Source organism: Crinia signifera, chromosome 6 (assembly GCF_055691185.1).
Source record: "Crinia signifera chromosome 6, ASM5569118v1, whole genome shotgun sequence".
NCBI classification, from domain to species: Eukaryota; Metazoa; Chordata; class Amphibia; order Anura; family Myobatrachidae; genus Crinia; species Crinia signifera.
Genome location: NC_139222.1, coordinates 141,650,333 through 141,673,837, shown reverse-complemented (window position 1 = coordinate 141,673,837; position 23,505 = coordinate 141,650,333). Strand labels below are relative to the sequence as shown.

The window sequence follows — 23,505 nt, the reverse complement described above, 5'->3', positions numbered from 1 at the left end:
GGTGGGCGCACATTAAATAGTTACACCACTGGATGAGAGCTAGTACAAAAAGTATGTGCAGCGCATACTTTTTTAAACTGTGCGACAGGAGCGCACATCTTATCACACGTAACAGTTGTACCATGTATGGGCACCTTAGTCTACCATCTTCCTCATTTCATCTAGCCCACATTACACTGTTACATTTTTTGGGGGGGAAATGGAATTAGAGAGAGATTTACATTGCATCATCAGCGCCATTTCCCAGCACTTATAGTAGCTCTAACTAGCTTCTTTGGGGCTCATCTACATTTGGAAATAAAGGTGTGTACACACATAGATTTGGCAAAAGATCTGGGCATTCCTGACTGATTGAAACAACCAATCGCTCAAATCATTCTGTATGTATGAACAATATATTGGACAATGCGCGTACCCGACGGACGACGTTCGAGGTCGCTGATCTTTCCTGCATGCAGAAAGATCAGCGACCAATCATTTCATGTGTATGAACAATTTGGTAAGGCTAATTGACTGGCTCCCTCTCCCTCCACCATCGTTGAAGATCAATTGTTCATGTGTAATCGTTTGCTCAATCCTTCATCATTTGACACCAAATCGTTTGTGCAGGAGTTCAGAGGATATCGTTCAAGACATTGAATCATTTGCCAAATTGCTCCGTGTGTACGCACCTTAAGTCATTTTAAAAGATTCCTCTCCGATTTAGTAGTACACACCCATGCTTCTAGGTGCCACGTTCACAATCTCTACATATATGGAACTAGACACGCCCTTTAAGTGGAGCATGACACACCCCCTCAATGGGGCGCTGTGCACAATTCTTCTACCAACTATTATCTCCCTGAAACTAGTTTTCAAAAGTAAGCAATTTTGATTTTATTTCTATATTATGTTCCTAGATCTTATTTTTTTCTGGGATCCAGGATGCTCTTTATGATAACATTGTAGGTATTACTTTTGTGTATGGGGATGGGGACCCAGGATCCTATGCCTAGCCATTTCTGCAATGTAGGGAGCTGCTCATTTCCAAGACTGAAGGAATTGGCTGAGAGAAAGCATTGGAGTATGGCCTTCTATGATTGGTCACCCTGTATCTGTGTGATCTTCGCACACCCAGTGATGTACTGGTCACGGTGTACTGCTAGGGCTGGCCATTGGAAGGGGGGGACTAATGGAAGCTTTTTTTCCCACTTAATACCGCAGTAGTATTTTATTGTTATTTTTAATACATTCAAGGGTTTGAAACGTTCATTACACAGTGGTGTGCATGCATGGGCAGAAGACAGAGCTGGTCTGCAGAAACACAAGGGAGCACTGATGGTTGTTGGTTAGTATTTCATCTTTTGTACTCCATCACCACACATTAAAGAGAAACATGTGATTATATTTATGGCAACCATCACAAACCTGGATTCTAATGGGGAAAACATCACATTGGATCAGAAACATTGATGGTTGAGAATCATTTTTTTCAATGGTCATCGATGATACATGCAGGGGTAAATTGGCCCATGGAATGGAATTTCTTCATGAATAGAATCTGCTATTAAGCATACTCCTTGGGATGGCCTCATTGCAGGAGGTGTGGTTCAGTAACCCGACATGCACAATGTTGACATGGGTGGACAATATTGACGGGTTTTTCATGGGAGCCCCTGAGCATGTCAACCCCTTATTGGTGTATGGCAGGCCCCCTCACATGGCTCACTTAGCTCACCATGCTTCGGGAAGGTGCGTCGCTCCTCTACCGCTGCAGCACACTTTACCATTTTGAATGAGAGTTCATGTGGAGTGTGAAAAAATGACAAAAAATAAGAATAAACCCCCCAAAACTCATGTCAATCTGTTCAGGTGTCGCCCATAGCCATATCGACATTTTGCTTGTTTTCACCTCTTGACAAAGTCTACCGATAAACAATGTCTGTCGGCAGTCACTTAGTCATCCAGATACATATTTCACGAGAAACGGGTTTTATTGCCTATGACACACATTATCCCTGCACAGTGTTCTAAATGTTTATCTGTAAACAAATAAAAGCAAAAAAATATAAACCTCAACGTGTGGCTAGAACTATAACTCTTTGCAGTAATTGTGGTACTACTACTGGGGCAGCACGGACGGTGTAATGGTTAGCATTACTGCCTTAAAGCGCTGAGGTCATGGGTTTGATTTCAACCATGGCCCTAACTGTGCGGAGTTTGTATTATACTTGCGTGGGTTTCCGCCCACCATCTAAAATTCTAGGCAAATTGGCGCCCAAAAAATTAACCCTAGAATGTCTGTGTGTGCGTGTACATATGGTAAGGAATATAGATTGTAAGCTCCACTGGAACTGATGTGAATGTTCAAATAGTCTCTGTAAAGCGATATAAGAAACTGTTCAATAAATACCACTACTACAAAGTCCTAGGTTGAGGTTTGTATACAGATAATGATTCATGTACTGGCAGTCTCCACTATCTATGATTCATATTTTATTGCAACTTTTCTCTAAAAGCTTGAAACCTCTCTTAGCATGTAGCACAGATGCTAATGTGGGAATAGCCAATTTGTGTAATATACCCTACTGGGAACAAAGCTACTGATTATTAGCTCAGCCTAGTTTTCTGCCTCTGTGTGTTTACACTGATTGGTGGTGAGCGAGTATCAGTCGTTGTGCCCTTATAACTAGCTCCTCTGAGAGTTGTAGGCAGACTCTGGGTGTGTAGGAACACTCCAGTGAGATCTGGCAAGAGATATATGCACACTCTCACTTTGAATGAGCTCAGCTAGACAGATAAACAGACTGGAGATTTCCTTAAGATGAGTTACACATCCACGTTAAGGATCCAGCTGGGGAAACCTTTATTGAATGGTGAAGATGCAGTTGAGCCCAAAGGTCCAGAAAGTGGAAGCAAAGGGCTGCAGCTCATGGGTATGTATATAGTGTGTACCGTTTTCTGTCGTTTCAGGAATTGTATACAGTATAAAGGAAAATGTGTATGCAGAGCATTTTAGGAAATCCAGTAAACACTAAAAACAGATCTGTTAGAAAAGCAGCGGGGGGGAGGAGTACTTGGTGTCCTGTAATGTTTGGACAGTGCTTTCTAACATTCTTGTCTAGTTACTGCGAGACCTGGTTCTAGTCTAATCTAGGAATACATCTGTACTTTTAATATAAATGCCAAAATTCAGCAAATCATTGTTACCCAAAATTATTGGGCACTGCAACACAAATAGTTTGGTCTTAATTTATTTTGTCACTATAAAATAGAGGGATTTAAAGGGCACTAAGGAGTCCCCAGACCATATAAAAGCACAAATCCTATACAGATCACAGAATTCCAAGGTAACTCCTTTTTTATTTTTCCATAGTAGGAAGCTTTATTACTTAATACTTACACACTGGTATTTAAGTGGCTTATGTGAAGTGATTGTCATATGGTTGTGTGTGTGTGTGTGTGTGTGTGTGTGTGTGTTTTATATTTTTAGTTTTTTTGGGGTGGGGGGAGAAGTTATTTTACATATATTTTTATTTTATATAAATATTTTTTTTACACAAATATATAAAGCAGAGTATTTTAATAAATGGAGAAATGCATTCAGAGTTCAAATTTTAGTGGAAATATTCAGTGTATAAACAGCATTGAAAAATGAAATTGGTGATTATTGCCATCTATGCTGTGATCTAGTAATGTACTTGTTTAGCGGCATGTAGTCACAACGATGCTTAGGATGCAGTTGTCTTGAGTACCAAAGGGGTGTATTCTGAGAAACTAATGCAATTTTTTTTTTTTTCATGCTTTGTTCTTACTGCAAGGTTTTTGTTGCTTTGCCGATCTGATTGTCAATTGGGGTTCAGTCTAGGGGGGCCATGACTGTCGCTTGAATGCGTACATATATGAACAGTGGGCTTACAGATACACAAGCTCTTTCTGTAATTTTGGCTATGGGCTTAGAGTTGTGGGTACTTTTGTAGTGATGATGACCTCTTGTGATCAGTCACTCATGGGGGGGGAAAACAGCCATTTAAGTGAAGCCCCTAAAACCTAAACTGTTTCAAAGTGATTTTACACTGCAGTACTTATTTTACACAAAGACTTCCTTGATCTCTGAGAGAAAATATTTACTGGCACTGCTGTATATATAAATAAAATCCTGTTCTACATGTTCAGTTGCATGTTTACATTTTATCTATACGATCTGACCATTGGTGTAAGGTTTCCATCATGTACTGCAATTCAGAGCACTGAGTGAAAGCACCCCCTCAGTTGGAATCTAGCTGCATCGGATCCAGGTACTAGGAGAGCCACAGATCTAGACTTGTGTGTATGACTTTTGTGTGGGTTGTGGGCTGCAAAGTGAATTGTCAAACCTATTAGTCAGATGATGTATTTTTTTTTTTTCAATATGTAAGCATTTCTCTGAAAAAGGTCACCAATGTCCAGGGGCAGCAAACTAAAGTGAATTAACCCTTTGATTGTCAACATTGCTGTGAGAGCCTCAAAATATCCGCTAAAATGCCAGCATCTCTCAGCGACGCTGGAATTTTTAGCAGATAATTTGAGGATCTCACAGCAACGTTGCCACTCAAAGGGTTAAGAATGACGATGTTTAAAACTTTTTTTTTTTTTTTACAGGGTTTTTCTTTTTTTTGTGTTAATGGTTGCTTTTTATTTTTTAGAAACACGGTGTATTTAATTCAAGAAAATAGCTAGGCACACTGCTGTTTTGTATACCACTGGCCTGAGCAGCTGGGGCTTAAAGAAAATGGCTGTCCCCATAGCAGGCTACTGAACGATGTCCACTGTTGGCCAATGGGAAGCTAGGTTTCCTTTCTCGGGATCACAAGGGGCTGGATAGTGGGACAAAAAGCATGGTGGAATTTGAACAGCTAGGAGGAGGTGTTGTGAGATGGTTAACCACTGCTGTAAACAGATATCTCCAGTTCTCCTGCCATGTGTGCTATAGTTGGTTCTATTGGGCTATCTGGAAATCTATGTAGCGGGAGTTTGAGGTAAATTTACTAAGATCGTAGTTCTTTTGAAGATGGGATGTTGCCCATAACAACCAAATCAGATTCTATCTACTATCTTCTAGAAGGTGGAATCGATGCAATAAAGAATACAGTATCTATCCTTATGTATCAATGCCTATTTCCCTATAGATTGTAAGCTTGCGAGCAGGGCTTTCTTACATTTTGACTGTCTGTAAATACCCTGTTTGTTGTATCACTGTCTCCTTTGTAAAGCGCCACGGAATATCCTTCGCTATATAAGAAGCTGTTAATAAATAAGGTGCTAAATAAGAATTATAAGCAAAACACTCTGATCTAAGCAGGATAGACCATGCATGCGCTGTATATCTCTGTGGGTGATAGTGTGTACACCTTTTTATATGGTGCATCACCGAGTGATCCTTGCTTCATTTCTTAGTGATCTAGTCAGATCATTTGAAATGGGACTTAAATCGCCCGATCTGTATGAACCTTTAATTTTTTCTTTTTTGGTTCTTCAATTCCTCCATAAATTTGTGAGTCCGCTAGAGGTTCTTGCTAAAGAATGGAGTGACTATTCCTTTAACCCCCAACCCCCCCTCCTCCTCCCCTGATGGTTTTTTTTATGTATTGTTTTTTTATAAGAAGAAAAACAAGTAATGAAACTTTTTCTAGGAAGCTCTGTCAGAGTGAGGCTCTGGTCATCTTCAAAGGGATTTAAAGTATAGAGTTTTCATCACATAACAATTTGTGCAGAGCCATTGTTCCAAATCATGTGCTAAAACAAGTGTCCTACTTTTATAGAGCTTAAAATATAAATTGGTGTGGTGTTTTTTATTGTGTGATGTTCACATTATAGTCTCATTAAAGGACACAATAATAAAAATCTATATTCAGGTTGAGTATCCCTGATCTTAAATGCTCGGGACCACGAGCATTTCGAATAAGGGATTTTTGAAATTTTTTATTACATACTGTCCCCGATTGTCCCTCGGCGTCCATGGTGTCACCGGCGTGCCTGGGAACTCGCGTAATGCACTCCTGGGACCACTGGAGACACCGGAGATGAAGCTGAAGGCCTCCGTGGACGCCGGAGGACTAGGTAAGTATTAAAAAAAAGGGCAAGAGGAGAGGGGGGGGGGATTCGAACTATTCCAAAAAAACATGGTTTTTGGAATAATTCGGATAATTGATATCCGTATACTGGATACTCAACCAAGATAATATAGCAAACCCCTGATGAAGCCTTTGTGTAGTCAAAATGCATTGGCTGATTCAATTCATGTATCTTCATGAAAAAATCTTTGATCTATTGAAGAGACTTTAAATAAACAACTTTTATGGACTTTATTAAAGACATCCAAGAGCGGTGTATTAAGGACAATTTGTTAGTCCAACAATTGTGTGTGTGTATATAGCGCCATCCCACAATTGTGTATCATGTTGTTATTCACTTGCCAACAGGGAATTTTGTGGATGAGGCAGCTACACCGAAATTATTACTTATTTGGTTAAGCAACAAAGTGTGAATTAAAGGTCTGTTCTTTATAACTTCCAGTAGCATTCACACCTAATTGCATGCCACCAGGAATAATCTGGTGGGACTGCCATGCTATGGAATTTTATCCTTCTGTATCCCTCCTATTATCCCTATAGACCAGTGAATCACCATGCCCTAGAGCAGTGGTAGCCAACCCTAGCCCTCGAGAGCTACCAACAGTGCACATTTTCCAGACAACCTAGCTGCTGCAATCATTAATCACTGACACATTTTAAAAGATACACAGATGGAGCTAATTAGCTCACTTGTGATTCTGTGAGGAGACCTGCAAAACATGCACTGTTGGTAGCTCTCGAGGACTAGGGTTAGCTACCCCAGCCCTAGAGTATCAGGATTTAATTCACATAACCCCTTATAAAAGAGTTTATTGAAAAATTCTTAAATACTAACTTAAGTAAATTGGGTTTATACGTAACCCATAGGTTCTGTTCTGTGGTGATGAACAGTATTAACTTCTGTTCGCATATTTTTTTTAATTCAGTCACAAGCACTGGTTTTATCTACTAAAATATCATATATAATTTGAATTGGTCCTGGATTACCAACCCAAGCCACCCCTGCAAGTGCCCTGAGGCACCCCAGGGTGCCACGGCACACAGTTTGATAACCACTGCGAAAGACTAAGCTTGCGAGCAGGGCCCTCCTCCCTCCTGTGTTTTTTTTTTTTTTTTTTTTTTTTCTACCTAGTTTGTTTAATCAATGTTTCCTATTGTAAAGCGCAACAGAATATGCTGCGCTATATAAGAAACTGTAAATAAATAACTGCCATTACTTGCTTATTTAACCATTTAGGAAGATATTGAAAGTACTTTTGCATCTACAAGTATTGTAGTATCTGCCAGTGATTCCAGACTTAAGAGAAAAAGGGACAAGCAAATTATGAAACCGTATTTTATTTTAGGGCTTTGTTTCTCGCTGCTGTAAGTCATTGATCTCTATAGCCGTGTACACACGGCAGCGATAGGGGCTGATATAGCTGGGAATATGGTGGCTGGCGATAAATCGTCGGGTGCATGCTCCCGTTTTCTGCCCCGTTCTAATCGCAGCAAGCTCCTGCTACCAGCTGATTACCTCTGCGACACCGCCGGCAGAGGTTTCTTTTCATCAACGAACATTTCTGGTCGCCGATGAAAAGGAGACATTGAGCGATACATCGCCCCATGTGTACGCACCTTATGGCAGTGATTTAATGAGTGATATGGTTGCTAATCTCTAATTTTAAAGGTGACCTAATTTATACCCTTTATCTGTGTCCCCAAGAATTGTTTTCTGCCTAGCCTCACATACTTTTATTTTAATGACAGCTCAGAAGATGACCTCAAAAGAGATGTCCCCTATCCTCAGAGTGGTGAAAACATGTGAAAGATATCTGACCCTCACATTCGAACTCTGCCCCCAGAATGGAGGAGAAATGTGTATTCGCAGAGTAAAGTCTCCAGTGCCGATCCTCACTAATGTCCCAAACGGTGAGTGTAAATATGGTCTATAAACGAATGTGGCTTTGCATAAATGACCAATGATGGAAGTAGGAAACTGAGATAATTTTGCAAATGGTTGCTCTGAGAAGATGAGTATTTCACTCTTAATATGTTTAAATTCTGCACACACAGTGCTGATACTGTACTTCTGCGGCTTTTAATTTCAAGGTGAAAACCTATTTCTGTTGCTACAGTGACGTCACCTAGCAGGATTTTCTTCTATGTGAATTTTTTTTCTCTCCCCCGCCCCCTTCCCCCATTGAACAACCTAGTTCCCTCAGGGCAAATATTTGAGTGAAAGAAATATTTATGACTCTCGGAAGTTTCAGGATTTGACCTCTGTGTTTTCTCTCCAGCAAACAGAAAGCTTGGTAAGAGCAGTCCACTCCCTGCACTGCTGGAGTCCTGTCACCAAGAGAGAAGCCCCCATAGCCAAGAGGCTATTTGGGTCAAAACCCACCCTGGCAAAGGTAACCCCTTCCCCACACTTTATTTTTTTTATTCCCCCTGAAGCTTTTTATTTTGTTTTACTATAAAATGCATCACAATTTCTTTGGTGCAAGCAAATAATACAAGCAGTTTATAATATGCCATCTTGTTACTGGAAATGCCCAGGTATTTATGACAGACAAGGGAACACTGGCAGAGGTAGGAATGTGACAAATAAAACACACACCGCATATGGGAACCTTGAGCTATTGGTTGATTTTATATGGAATAAAAAGTATCTGATCTGCAGTTATCTGTAGGGCTGCTGGTACCACAGTTAATCTGATGGCATTAGCTATTACTGACGCACTATTTTATTTTGTAAAACATTTCACTGAATTTATGAAGTGCCAGTTCAGTAGCCAGTGTAAAATATATGAATCCCCTTGGACAACAACTAACAGATCGGTTTATAGTGTTTGCACCAAATGAAAGAATCAAATCTTAATTTATTTGGTGGACCTGTAGTTGACAGGGGTTATATTAGGCAGTGTTTGAATGGTATGCATTCTACTGAATGCTTTTTCTCTTGCTGGCCCTAAATCTTGAAGGAAGTGACAGATTTCCTATTTCTTCTATTAGTTTGGGAGAACCGGGAGGGAAAGAGACCGTCCACAACTGCATTGGATTCTCCTCACAAAAAGAACAGCAATTCATGTGAAGTGTCCTTCCACTCTGATGCCACCTACAACTCCTCCAGTCCAGCCCAAGGTGAGAACCTGCAGCATCTCGGAAGGCAGATGGTTAGGTGGAGAGAGGGCAATACAGTAGGAGTTATGCACAGTAGTAGGTGTTTTTTATCTAGAAGATAAGCAATTGTTACATGGAAAGGAGAAATATGACTTGCTTACATGTTTAGTATTTCCTAAGGATTAGAATCTTAGGATCACAGGAGTCTCCTGTAAAGTTTTACACCTTTTTGACTCCAAATGTAACCAGGAAAAAAGACGACTATTTAAGGTGGACTCAATATATGGCCCCTAGATCACTAGCTTGTGTGACAGGTTAATGCCAACAGCGAAAAGCATGCATGCCTTCACCCCACAGTAGTGTAGGGAATACGTTGGCCGATGCGTCAGATGACGGTAAATGTGAACTTTGCGTCACATTATTTTTGCACAATATAATAGTGTAATAAAGTATCAAACATCCAATAGAATAGCGTCCGGTCAGTGTTATATCTGTAGTTACATTTTACATGGTAAATGTGTCTTTCAGTCACTATATAAATAAGATAAATATACCTCTGTTGTGTTTTTTTAAGGTTAAAATGTTTTTTATTTTTATGCCAATTTGCAAATTGAAATATCAACTACGTTATCTGAACAGACTGTCACAACTACACAGAATATAGCAGCCTCACTAATCACAAACCTCCCCAACTTCCAAGTGAGGCGCAATAAGCCATCTGTAATGGCCGAGCTTGTGGTGTTGACCATCTTCATAATACATTTGTATTTTAGCACCAACATTGCAGCACCCGCAACAGACCCTTCCTGATGGCTATGTCAGAGCCTAGCTCAGTCACGATTACATGATCTTCCTCTACTGTGCTGTACTGCTCTTGTAAGCTTCTGCTTATCCGAGAACAAGGAGTTCTAATGTAATATTGTACTAAAACTGCATATGACCGAATAGGTGCATACAGGATCGGAATGCATGTTTGTTGGGACAAATCCATACATGTATCCAACTTGACATGAGCCCCAATATGTGTGTGTGTGTGGGAATAAATCGTCACATTTCATACTGGTTATTGGTTCTGTCAATAATAAACATTTACTCACCCCGGGGCTGTAAGTTGGTTATCCATGTGGGTTGTGTGTCAGATGTGTTTTCATTTAATTACAGAATATTTATTTTCATGGGAGTTAATTATGTTTTTAAATGTCCCACCCCAGCAAAGAACAATAATCACTTCTCATACAGTAATCCGGCTACATCCTTGTAGCAGTGCAGTTTATGGAGTGTACCATCCTCATTCAGTTTGACAGCCAGATATGGCAATTGTATAATAAAAACCTTATTATCTGGATGTTCCCCATAAGCCTATATATGTGGATTTCTGCAGGCATGAGTTGGGTATAATTAATGCAAAGGAACAAGATGACTGGCGAAGTAACAGTAACTATGCCTACCCTGCATTGTGTGCATTTATCTGCATGAGAAACTATAGGAACAATAGGCCTGATTCAAAGATGTATGCTTGTGCTGGGCAGCTGCTATCGCATACACAGCCACTGTAATGTGCAAATGTCCACCAATGCTGTGCAGCCGCCTGGAAATATGAGAAACACACTGGCAGATTCAAGGAATTGCATACAAACCATACTTGTCTAGAAAACAGGGTCTACCCCCCTAGAAAGTGGTGGGCAAGTCCCCAGCAATAGCCCCAGCCTCCATCATTGTGCCCCACTGTGCAATGTCTGTAATACAGGCTTTGCACATCTGAGGCAATGGCCACCGTGATGCAATAGCCATGCCCCACTCAAGGCTCCTTTGCTGCTGTATAGCTCTGCCCCTTCCACGTCATGCCCACCTCCCCAACCTCCTGAAACTGGGTGCCCTCTCCCGGAGAATGCAGCCTAAAAGTTGGCAAGCCTGATACAAACATGCAGAGGTGCTAGCAGATTTTTCGATAATCAACCATCTGAGAAACCCTATGGTTTTTCAGCGGTAAACTTACTAAAGCTTCTAAAAATTAAAAGAAAAGAAGCTGCCCCTCTTTTAAATGATCTGTCACCTTTTGGTAGTTAGTGTCTATTCATCACTAGACAGTGACCTAGGGGGATATTTATTTATTTATTTACAGTTTCTTATATAGTGCAGCAGATTCTGTTGCGCTTTACAATAGTAGACCGTGATAAAACAAACTGGGTAACAACAGACAGACTTGGAGGTAGGAGGGCCCTGCTGCAAGCTTACAATCTATAGGATACAGTATTGGGGCGGGATGTATTAAAATACATCGCCACCCTTCGCGCCCCCCCCCCCGCCGCGATGCCGCCGCATATGTACTAACATATGCGGCTGGCATCGCGATGCGGTGACGGAGGCCCCCCGCGATACCTGTACTGTGGTCTGCGGGGGGTCTCCGTCACCTCCCAGCCGGCTTCTGCTGCCTACACGCCGGGGACAGCTAAGCAAGCTGTCCCCGGCGCTTCCCCCTCCCCCTGTAGCCGGAAGGACGTCCGGCTGCGTTGCTAGGGGGAGGAAGGGCTTACCTTCCGGGGTCCAGGAGGACCTGCAAGAAGGTAAGCCCAAGGGAGGGGGGAAAGGGGGGGTCGGCGTTGCGGCGGGCGGCGAAAAGAAGCCCATAGGCTTCTATAGGGTATCGCCACCCAAAGGTGGCGATACCCTGCCCTGCGAAACCGCAGCGAATGGGTTTTAGTACATAGGAAAATGCGGTAAAACGGGGGTTTTACTGCATTTTCCCTTTAGTACATCTCGCCCTTAAAGCTTTGCAAATTTTTCAGATCAGGATTGGCATAATACACTGGATGTGTTTCTATCTACCCTTCCACCAAACAGGCGCTCTCGAGACATTATAAAGGGTTACGGGACATAATCAACTACGAAAATATTCGCGCAGGCTTACCTCAATGGCTAAAACATTTTCCAAATTTAACGGTGAAATCCCTGTTGAAAAACCTACATAAATCCTATGGTCTGATACCTGCTAGCTCTTATAAAGAACTATTATTTAATGTATACCATATATAACATATATCAGCCCCCACAGGGCTTATTTAATGGGTTCTTCTACTACTCATAGTTGCTATAGGTGTCAAGTGGACAATGCTGACATATATTATTGCTTGTGGGAATGCCCTATAGTAAGGGCATTTTGGCTTAAAGTATGCAGGTATGCCTAAAATCTAGTAAATAATGTCTGTTTTACCTCAGAATGGGCGATTTTTAAGTATACTACCACAGGGACAACTGTTATCAAGAGGATGTCGGAAATTACTGTTGATATTAAGTTCTGTAGCTATTTTTTTACAAGTGTGGAATCATCAGAAATACCACCATTTTCTTTATTTAAGGAAAAGTTATTATTTTTGTCTAGAATGGATAGTGGTATCCTTGACAAAAGAATTAAAAGTGGAAGGATTCTTTGAATTGTGGGAGAGCTATATTGCAATTCTTCCTACAACAATTAAATACTTCTTGGTATAACATAACATTAGAGAAGGCATGTCCAAAGTCCCGGGGGCCAATTGCGGCCCGTGATGTCACCTCAAGCGGCCCGCAGCCTCCAGGCGGAAGCGGACAGCTGGAGGCTGACGTGGTATATACAGCACAGGACTACAGCACGCGCCTTTACCTTGCTGGCTTGCTGTCTGCATTGGTGAGGGGGTGCCGGCTGCCAATGTGAGACGTGTTTGCCGTCTTTCAGATGAGTATGTGCAATCATATATCACCCTCCACCGTGATCTCAGTGACAGCAGTGTGCAGGGAGGGGGGAGGGGGGGGGGGGCAGAAAAGGGGAAGCTTGCTCCCCTAATATGCGGAGTGGATGAGGGCGGGAGCCCAAGCATCTGTCTCCTGCAGGGGAATGTACAGTGAAGGGAGGCAGTATGTGGTACATACAGTGAAGGAGGACCAGGCTGGGGGACATACAGTGAATGGAAGCAGAGTGATGGACATTCAGAGAAGGGGGGGGGGGGGTAGGCTGGGGGACAAAGAGTCAATGGGGACAGAGAAGGGGGCATACAGTGAATGGGGTACATACAGCGAAGGAGAGGGGCAGTCTATGGGAATATACAGTGAAGGGGTCGAGTGGGGGACATACAGTGAATGGAGGGCATGCTGGGGGACATACAGTGAAGGCGGGGCATGCTGGGGGACATACAGTGAAGGCGGGGCAGTGTGGGGGGCATAGAGAAGGGGGGGGGGTCAGGCAGGTCAATATACAGTGAGTGGGGGCACTCTGGGGGACATACAGTGAATTGGGGCAGAGTGGGGGACCATTCTGATGTGTAAAATGGTTCAAAGAATGTCAGGCTGAATGGTCGGCCCCCACACATTTTCACCTCACCAAATCTGGCCCTCATTGCAAAAAGTTTGGACACCCCTGCATTAGAGGCTAATGATCCACCAATATAACATGAGAAGTGTCCGCACAGCAGTTCCCACAAGTAGGGGTAGAGGGATGGAAACAGATGGTATAGAAGAATAGGAAAGTTGTTAAATTATGACATAGTTTGATTATGGTCAGTGTTTTTTATGTTAATGTATAATTATTAAAGATGGAGAGTTTTGTAAGTACCAAATCACTAATAAAGAGATAAAAAAAGCTTTGCAAGAGTGCCGACCAATTATCATTTTTTTCAAACCCAGCCTGCAAAATGTCAATTCCGTTAGAAGCTGATTGGTTAGTACTTCCTCTTCCTTATCTGGGAGTTTTATGATGAGTTATAAAACGTCCCTTCAGATTTGATATTTAAAAGAGCAATGCCTTTACTTGAAAGATGTGGCTAGTAGAAGCCTTGCCTTTTTAAATATTGTACAGTAAATGAAGAGGTTGCACTGTTGGACGCACAATTTAGGAATGAAACATGTTTTTTACTTGTGTATTGTTACGTTTTATATTGAACTTTTATTAAGTTTGTTTAAAAAGCTGTTCCTATGTATCCTTCACTTTAGTGAAACATGGACCAGAATAATGTAAAGGTGATATAAGTGATTAAAATCAAAGACCTAGACAACACATTTAACATATATACTGTGCTTACAAAAGAGAGAAATGATGTAGTGTTATAATCACTGGCTCAGAGCCTGTTAAATGCCACGAAGATATTGGTTAATGTGATGTAATGGTGTGTACACACGGTCAGATGTGCCTTCAGATACTATCCACGATCCGATCAGATCGGATATTGGATTGTATCTGAATGCACATCCGATTTGCATACAAGTCTGACTATATAGTGCAGATCTGCACTATATAGTCAAGGCAGACAAGACTTTCTGCCTTGCGATACGTGAACGCGGATCGGGATCTAAAGGGTTAAAACCCTTGCGATCTGCATCCGATCCGATGTTGACTATCGTCAACATCGGAAGGCAATAAGTACCGTGTGTAAACACCATTAGGTTTTTTTTTAGTTGCTATAGTGCAGTTTGGCATTAAGCCCAGAAAGATTTGTTACATTGGGGCATACTGTATGTATGAAAGATCATTATGGGGGAGAAGGGGTATCCGGGCACGTTATGTGCACTGATACCGCTTCTCCCCCATGTATGATGGAGCCAGCTTGCGGTAAAGGACAGGGTCGCTATGCGCTGCTATTTAAATGATAGCAGGCCTAATGTATGAACGGTCAGCATCGCTGACCATTCCGCGTGATGCCGCTTTTGGCTTTTTCGCTGTCCCTGCTGTTAGCTCTGGGCTGCGCTGGGGATCTCACGTGATCAGCGAGATCCCGTGCATGCCCAGTGCAGCCGGCTGGGGGACAGGAGACGGTGCATCCGTGTAAACTGATGCGCTATCTCCAGGAGGGGACATCGCCGGAGGGGGGAGTTAGCGCTCCCCCACTTCGGCAGACAAGATGTTAATACATCTTGTCGATGTCCATTCCTGCTTAGCCTCGCTAATGAGGCGAAGCAGGAAGTATTATAGCGGAGCTTATCGTGCCGCTATAATATATCTGCCCCAGTGATCCATTTGTATTACACTTTCTTTATTGGGGTCTTGACAAAGCCCCTGTATGCAGTGGAGCTAGTGTGTTAATGCCACACTTTAATAATCAAAATATCTAACTAATGTATTTTGATATGTGATGGGGATTTGAAAAAGGAAGTTTTGTCTCTGCAGTTCTCTGTCAATACAGTCAGAGACCACTTGGCAGGGAATATCTAACTGGGAAGTAACTGTGGGACAGGAGAAAAGATATGCAGCAAAAATCGTACAAATGAAACAGCCCTATAAAGTGGTAAATACCTCCTACCTATCTATCTGACTGGGGGTTCACCCTGATTCCCCCCCCCCCCCCCCCTAACCCAGCCCTATTCAGAGCTGTGTGTCCCATGCTGCTGAGGAGAGGAAGCCCATGCTGTAGTGTGCCAGCGTGCCTTCTGACAGTGTGCTGCTGGATAAGGAGCACAGGATGGCACCATTCCCTGCAGTGTGTCCTGACCGCCAGCAGACATCCCCACCGGGAGCTGTCCTGCCAATTATCGCTTCAGTTCATTCCTAGCCCCGCTGACAGCCTTCACAGACCAGTTACTAGTCTGGCCACTGTGCAGATTTCACTGCTTCAAAAGAGACGTCCATTACCTCCATCCATCTGCTGCATACCCAGGATAACTATAAGTATAGTACCTGTAGCATACGCTGTGTACACCTGCCTGTGATGTTATACATGCTATATACTGCATACCTGCAAAGTTAACTCTTTGATGACCGTTCACTCTATGCTCACTCAAACCACATTCCTGGCACCGCTATATACTCTGCCAACACACTTGTCCTTCACTTTAATCATTTACCAGGCTGAATGCTGCGTTATTTATATACCCTGGTTTGCACCTTTTTAAGAATATTTCCTCCCTAAGTTATGTCAAACCTAGCACTAGGGACCTGATTCTGGTTCACTCTCTAATGGACCAAACCATGTGCATTGCATGGGGGCAGATATAACATGTGCAGAGAGAGTTACATTTGGGTGGGGTTTGTACTTCAAACCGATATCTATATTGCAGTGTTAAAAAAACAGCCAGCATTTACTCTGCACAGAAACAAAATAAAACCAAAATGTAACTCTCTGTACACCTGCCCCACCTGCAGTGCACATGGTTTTGTCCATTAAAGTGAATTTGCCTTTGCAAGCAGTGGCAGAACTCTGGGAAGCAATGAAGTCATCTGCCGCCGGGCTCCTGCTCTCAAGGGGGCACTTCTCCTTCCCAGCAAATTGAAATCCATTAATTGAAATCCATTGAAATAGCATCTGTGGCTGAGTTCTGAAATATGTGTTCTTTCTCTCTCTATATATAAATGATATATATTTCATAAGAGACATATATATGTGTGTGTGTGTACTATGTATGGTTGTGTGTGGATGTGCTGGGGGCACCAATAAATATCTTGCCTCCGGGCAACTGGGATGAACTTACGCCACTGTTTGCAAGTGAATCTGAATCAGGCCCTAGGTCTTGGATGCAAAGCACTGGACTCATTGTTTATTGCAACATAGTTATTTAAACAGTATTGCAATGTACTTTTACTGTCTGCCACCTGTGCGTTTTGTATTTTGTAACTTTTGTTAATTTCTGCAGTATGCTTTTTTCCCTACAGGTATACATTGCTTTGGTGTTTTTGTGTTCTTGCTTTTATAATTCCAAAAAAGCCTGCCTGTTGGACGTTTTGCTTCATGTCCTTTTTGTATTACACTGCAGAGCTCAGATACCAAACACTTCATCATAAAATGACCTTTAGACTCCAATAATGTTTGCAATATTTCATGCTAACTTCAGCTTTGTGGACTTTGTATCCTTTGATTTTATAATTCAGGGACAAAGATTTGTATTAATTGACTGGTGTCCCAGTTTCCTGTAGGAAGTGCAGTATTACGACTTTGTTCTGCTTGTTGGGCTGAAGTATAATACCGAACTCTCAGTTATACATGTAAGTTCTGTACTTTTCTGTTGAGGCTAGCATGACTAGAGAATTAGAAGTAAAATCTAAGTGGTTTCTGTGGCAAAATTCTAATTTGTGTAGTGAACATTTTAATTAACTTAACCTTTGTGTACTACTCAGTATATTGCTGGCAATGTATGGTTGTGGTATTTTGTGTGCATGCATGTCCTTTTTATATTGTTTAAAAATTCAGAATAGTGAGTGTGGTCATGGTGCTACTCCAAAAGTCCAGGTTTGTGCCTTTTTTTAAATGTAAATAGAAAATAAAAGTAAAATTATAGGCTAGCTTTTAAATCTGTTTGCTACAGCATACTGGATGTAGATAATTATGTTGGGAGTCATTAATGATCATAAAACTTATCTACATGGAAGACCTGTTTTGTTGATGGATCCACTTCCTATGATTTTGGAATAATTTATCACTCCCCTTCATGACTACTCGGGGAAACCGTATAACAATCTGCTTATTAGTATGTAGAAAGGCATGGCTATTTACTTACAGGCAGGATGGGGAACATTCGGCCCTCCAGCTGTTGTTGAACTACACATCCCAGCATGCCCTGCTACAGTTTTGCTATTTGGCCATGCCAAAACTGTTGCAGGGCATGCTGGGATGTGTAGTTCAACAAAAGCTGGAGGACCAAACTGTCCCCATCCCTGACTTACAGCTTGTATAGTGGCAACATGTATAGACTTAAAATTTTAGTCTAGTGTGAATGGGGCTTTAAAGATATTCTCTTAGAAAGGCCCTTCTGAGTGATCTCTCTTAAAAATGTGTATGTGTATGCTCATTGACATTAACTATGCTTGCTCTCGTGCTTTACTGACCCCCACCGTAGTCTGTGCATGCAGGTCAATTTTGGCTATGTAGCAATGAACAATAGCATTAATAGTATCGTTTCATGAATACGCACTATATCCTTCACCTCCAGCCAATGCCGATTGTGTTAACAATAAGATGGGTGTGATATGTCGACAGTCATGTGCATCTGAGACTGTCAACATGTCAGCATTCATAATGTTGACAGTGATAATGTCTGACCTAGCTGTCAACATTGTGGTGTTAATATCATGAATAATGTATGTGGTTTATAGGTCGACATGAGGTGTGTTTTTTTTTTTTTTTTTTGTGTGTGTTTTTTTTTTCAAAAAAGTTGGCTTTTCATACTTAACTATTCACGTAGAGGGAGAATATAATAGTGTGCACACCATAGTGGTACACTGATACAGTGTATATGTTAACAGACACACAAAATTTTAAACTTGTGTCAACCCTTTTGGTCTATCGACCTTATGACCCATACCCTGTTCAGCTGTGCCTTTTATTGATCAAATGAGTTAAATTTGCTGTGTACTTGCTGCAGTGGCGTCAGTTTGTTCCAGTTGCCCGGAGGCAAGATAAATATTAGTGCCCCCCAAATACCTCAACCAGGTGTCTATCTCTAGACAGGTCATGGGTTCTAATACAGAGTGTGACACTTGCAAAAATTATGTTAGGAGGGGGAGTCAGCCACAGAAGAGATATCGTCAGCCTTCAATTAACTGATTCAAAGTGGCAGGGGAGGTAAGGTGCCCCCTTGGGAGCAGGAGCCCGGTGGCAGATGACTCCGTTTCCTCCCAGAGTTACGCCTCTGACTTGCTGCTTATTAAAATGAAATCTGACCTAGAATTTGATAGCAGATGAGAACCATTTGGCCCATCTAGTCTGCCTCTTTTTTTATTTTATTTTTTGAACCTCCTTGTTACCTTAAACCCTATTTTGATCCTTATTTATTTGTAAGGATGTCCTTTATGTTGTCACATGCAAGTTTAAAGTGCTCTACTGTCTTGGCCTCTACCACCTCTGAAGGGTGCTATTCCGCTTGTCTACTACCCTTTCTGTGAAGTGAAAATTTGTGTCCTCTGATATCCCTTAAACCTCCCACCAGTTTCATTGCATGTCTTTTTGTTCTAATACTACTAAAGAATGTTTCCCTCCTGGGGCTTGGTAAAACCCTTGATTATGTTTGAACATTTAGATCATATCCCCACTTGCCCTTCTCTGCTCCAAACGATACATATTGGGAAGACTATAGTATTTTCAGGTGACAACTTTTTTTATGTAGGCTATGCACCATTTCAGTTGCCTTACTTTTGTACAGTGTAATGTATTTATATCCTTCTGAAGATTTGGCCTCCAGAACTGGATACAGTACTCAGAGGCGTAACTATAGCACCGCAGCCCCCGTGACCATGGGGGGGGCGCTATGCATGTGCGGGCGCCGGGGGCTGCAGTGCTATAGTTACACCCCGCCGCACCAACCCCCGCAAACCCCCCCCATCCCCAGTCTTTACCTGTGTTCAGTAGCGCTGGTCCCGGCTCCCTTCTTCTGCTGAGGACAACCACAAAATGGCCACCCCCATATAGCAAACAGTTCTCTGAAACTGTCTGCTGTATGGGGGCGGACATTTTGTGGTGGTCCTCATAGCAGAAGAAGGGAGCCGGGACCAGCGCATACTTAACTGAACACGGTAAGACTGCGGGGGTTGGTGCGGCGGGCGGAGGGGCGGGTGAGTGGCTGGGCGCCCTCCCTTTAACGGCAGGGGGGCACCCAAAATGTAGTTACGCCGCTGACAGTACTCCTAGATGAGGTCGTACCAATGACCTATACAGTGGCATTATTATTTCTTTCTTTCTGCTGCTGATTCCTCTCTATGCAATCATGAACAAGGGAATGGGGAAAATGGAGGATACCGATGCACTAGTCATGTGGCACAATAGTAATTAACTAATCACTTATAGTATGTTTTTCCACAATATAAACAATAGTAAGCTAAATTGCTGCTGCACAGTATTGAGGTGGAGGTGCTCCCCTGAGAGTAAATTAGAACAGTACAAGGACAGACCGAACAGTACTCTCTGGTTTTGGGGGCCCAAGTACCTTGAGTACTTGGGATGAGTGCGTACCAGTGAGAAAAATAATTGGGTGTATAGAATTAATATAGAGAAAATAACCTTTTATCTCTATATATACACCTAATTATTTTTCTCACTGGTACGCACTCATCCCAAGTACTCAAGGTGAATACCCTGCACTGAAGTTGTATCAACAGGGCAAATTTCCTTTTTAGGAAAGGGACAGAAGTAATACCTTAATTTCTACCCTATTATTCAGGAAAAGGTACTCGCTCACTTGTAAAAACCACGGTTATTCCAGACAAGAAGCAGCAGTCCCTAAAACCGGTGGGGGTTGTTTTCTCACCATTTATCACTTTTCTGAAAGGCACCGCAGACATACCAGCGGCATTTTTCTTATACACTGGTATTAACCAGAAAGCAATTTGAATATATCATTATTCTTGTGTCGGTGTCAGGTTTTCAATATAATTATTCTATTACCCATATTGTTATCCAATTAACACTGCAATCAACCCATATTGTTATCCAATTAACACTGCAATCAAACAGTGTTTAGAAATATCTGTTATAGGGTGTCACTAAGCACAGGGGAAGATATTCCGCTATCTCCCACTGTGCTCTAATATAAAGTGCATGCACTAATATCTATTCATCCTTTGCAAACGTGACTCTTTAATATATATGCAGTCAGAGACAAAAGTTTATACAAAAGTGTCACTGAACACAGGGAGAGATATTCTGCTATCTCCCACTGTGCTCTAACTCACAGGGCATGCACCAATATTCTGTCTGTGACTAACCTGATTATTGATTTTACACACAGTCAAGGAAATTGAAAGTCACAAGAGGATATTTGCAATATTGGAGTAATACATTAACCAAAAAGTATATCTTTTCGCAAAACTCAAAAAGTTAATTTATCTGTCAGTCGCTCCAAAACCGCCCAATATTTATAAAGAGTGGCGATTTATAATTTTTGTTTCATGTATTTGTATGTCACTGTATATGTGCTGTAAGTTAATTTTATTCCTTATCTAAAGATATAATTAAAAGTTAAATTTTAAAGAAATTCTGAATAAGTTGTGCCCCCAAAACCCAGAGAGTACTGTTCTGTCTGTCCTTGTACTGTCCTCTCTATGCAACCAAGCATCTGACTTTACTTCCTCAATGCTTTGTTCTATTGATTACCTGCATTTAAGTCACATGAAATAGTGACTCGATCCCTTTCCTCCTCACTACAGTATTTAAAATATAGTGCCATTAATACTTTATTTATTTTATTGGCTATTTGAGACCCAAGTGCATGATTTAAATTTTTTTGTTTATAATGCACTTCACCATCCCTTTTTAGTCTGCCTATATCATCCATATATTTGTTATACCCCTCCTGGTTTCTCTACCCTGTTGTATAACTTTTGTGTCATTTTCAAAACGGCATACCTTCCCTTCACTACCATTTGCAATGTCAGCAATAAAGATATTAAAAGCACTGGTCAAAGTTCAGATTCCTGGTGTACACCACTGGTAACATTGCCCTCCTGTGAATACACTCCATTTACTAAAACTGTTATCTAGCCTGCAACCAAGTTCTTCTCTATTCAACCATCTTTGTATCCTGTACCATGCTTTCGAGTTTGTTTAGCAGTCTACGATGTGGGACAATGTCAAAAGCCTTACTAAAGTCTAGATAAGATCTATCTACAGCCCCTCTATTATTTTAGACACCCAATTAAAAAAAAAAAGACAATAAGGTTTGTTTGACATGAACTCCCCAAAAAATCCTTGCTGTTTAGGATCCTGTAAACATAGATAATCTACAAAAGTATTTCTTCCTTGCTTCCACTTTTGTGCAGTGGTACCATGTTTGCTCTTTTTCCAATCCTCTGAAATTACTCCTGTTGCTAATGACTGGTTGAAAATTCTCTACGTGTGTACGCACCTTTAGTTTTAGTTGAGTTCTGTTTTATTTTTTTTTTATGAAATCGTAGATCACTAGACAATTTCGTCATCTTGATCTACTTAAAACCTGATGTGTAGCTGTGTCTGGGATACCGTGAGATCTGCTTAGAATGATTGTACTGAAATATAACTTATTTACAAAGACAGATGAAGCAACAATTATCTTGATCAGTGCAACTGCTGCCTAGGGCACAGAATTAGTGATGAGGCACGGCTTTTAAAATCAATATTATGATAGAATACACAAGTGATAATGGTGTTTTTTGTACAGTCTGCTGTAATTTGTTGGCATTCTTGAAGTTGCCCAGGAGCTGTGTTCCCAAATAAATGCAGGAGGCTGTAAGCTTTCATAGTTCTGAGGTGGCTTCCAATATCTGAATGGGTATATTGTTCAAAACATGTTTTGTTTTGTTTCCCCCCCTAAATAAATAAAATTAAATCTGATGTGATGATATCAGAACTCATTGATTATAAACATTAACATTCGAACATTTATACAGTACCTGTACATTTTTATTACACAATAGATGGTGATGTAATGTGTGAATTCCTATGCTTAGCATCTGTATGTATCTGATGTCATACCTTGTGCTCACTGTAAATATTGTGTATTAGAAGGAATATTGCTCCTCCTACTGTACAGTACAGATATTACAAGTCACTTCTGATTTCTGCGGGATGTATTAATATTCTAGTATTTAGAAAACTCTGCTGACCAGGGCCTTATTTAAGATTTGAGGGGGCCCAAGGAATACTAACTGGGGGGGGGGGGGGTACCTATAATTGTCTCTAAAATATGCTGGTATTTTTACTATAAAGCCTACTGTAGTTTTATTTTACTGTTTATTACAGAACCTGTTTCACCGAAGAGGAAACCTCATAGGTCTGGTAAGTTGTAGCTTTGTTTTATGCTTTCAAATTATATATTTTAAAGTTACTTTTTGATCAATTAAAATTCCATTTTTAGGGGGGAATACAAATGACATTTTAATTGACCAAAAAGTAACACTAGATTAGCAATGGCACCGGCAGTAGCATGTACACCCATTGGCCTTTGAGTGTAACTAGAACTTGGCCCAATGATAAATCTAGATCTGATGAAGTCCTTATTATATTAGAACAAATGACTAGGTGCCATTTGGCGTCTCAACAATGTGTTCATTAAGGAAGTGCACACGCGGACTACTTTGGTGTGTAGTGCTGCTTAAATATACTTCTGTGCCTTGACATTTAACAAAAGCTTTTAGCCAGAAGATTACAGTCAACAACTAGGTAGAGTTGACCTGATCTGTCTGGCTACACCACACATCTGGAAACTTATTGCCCTTATTACTCCTATTTTATGCAGAGGACAATCTGAGAATCCTGGATGGAGTTTCTCATGTGGAAGTGAAGAGAGGGGAGCAGGCAGAGCTACGCTGTGCTTTCCAAGGGAAGCCCCCATTGGCCGCTTCGTGGGTGCGGAACAAGAAACCGGTACAGAAAGTTAACTGCATGCTTGC

At 41.4% G+C, this 23,505-nt stretch overlaps 1 protein-coding gene across 3 annotated transcripts in view; it reads left to right on the top strand.

The window, feature by feature from the left end:
* The window catches only part of LOC146008306 (myosin light chain kinase, smooth muscle-like), a 71,162-nt gene that overhangs the window by 14,821 nt on the left and 32,836 nt on the right, over positions 1-23,505 (top strand). The window contains exons 1-6 of one of the 3 annotated variants that reach the window (XM_083147466.1): positions 1,241-1,327; positions 7,842-8,003; positions 8,372-8,485; positions 9,087-9,215; positions 22,856-22,891; positions 23,352-23,479. In XM_083147466.1, coding sequence (XP_083003592.1) covers positions 1,318-1,327; positions 7,842-8,003; positions 8,372-8,485; positions 9,087-9,215; positions 22,856-22,891; positions 23,352-23,479 — 579 coding nt within the window. In that variant the 5' untranslated portion in view covers positions 1,241-1,317. Of the gene's footprint in view, positions 1-1,240; positions 1,328-2,675; positions 2,916-7,841; positions 8,004-8,371; positions 8,486-9,086; positions 9,216-22,855; positions 22,892-23,351; positions 23,480-23,505 lie in introns of those variants that run through there. The other 2 variants (XM_083147465.1, XM_083147467.1) reach the window with 2 other exon arrangements.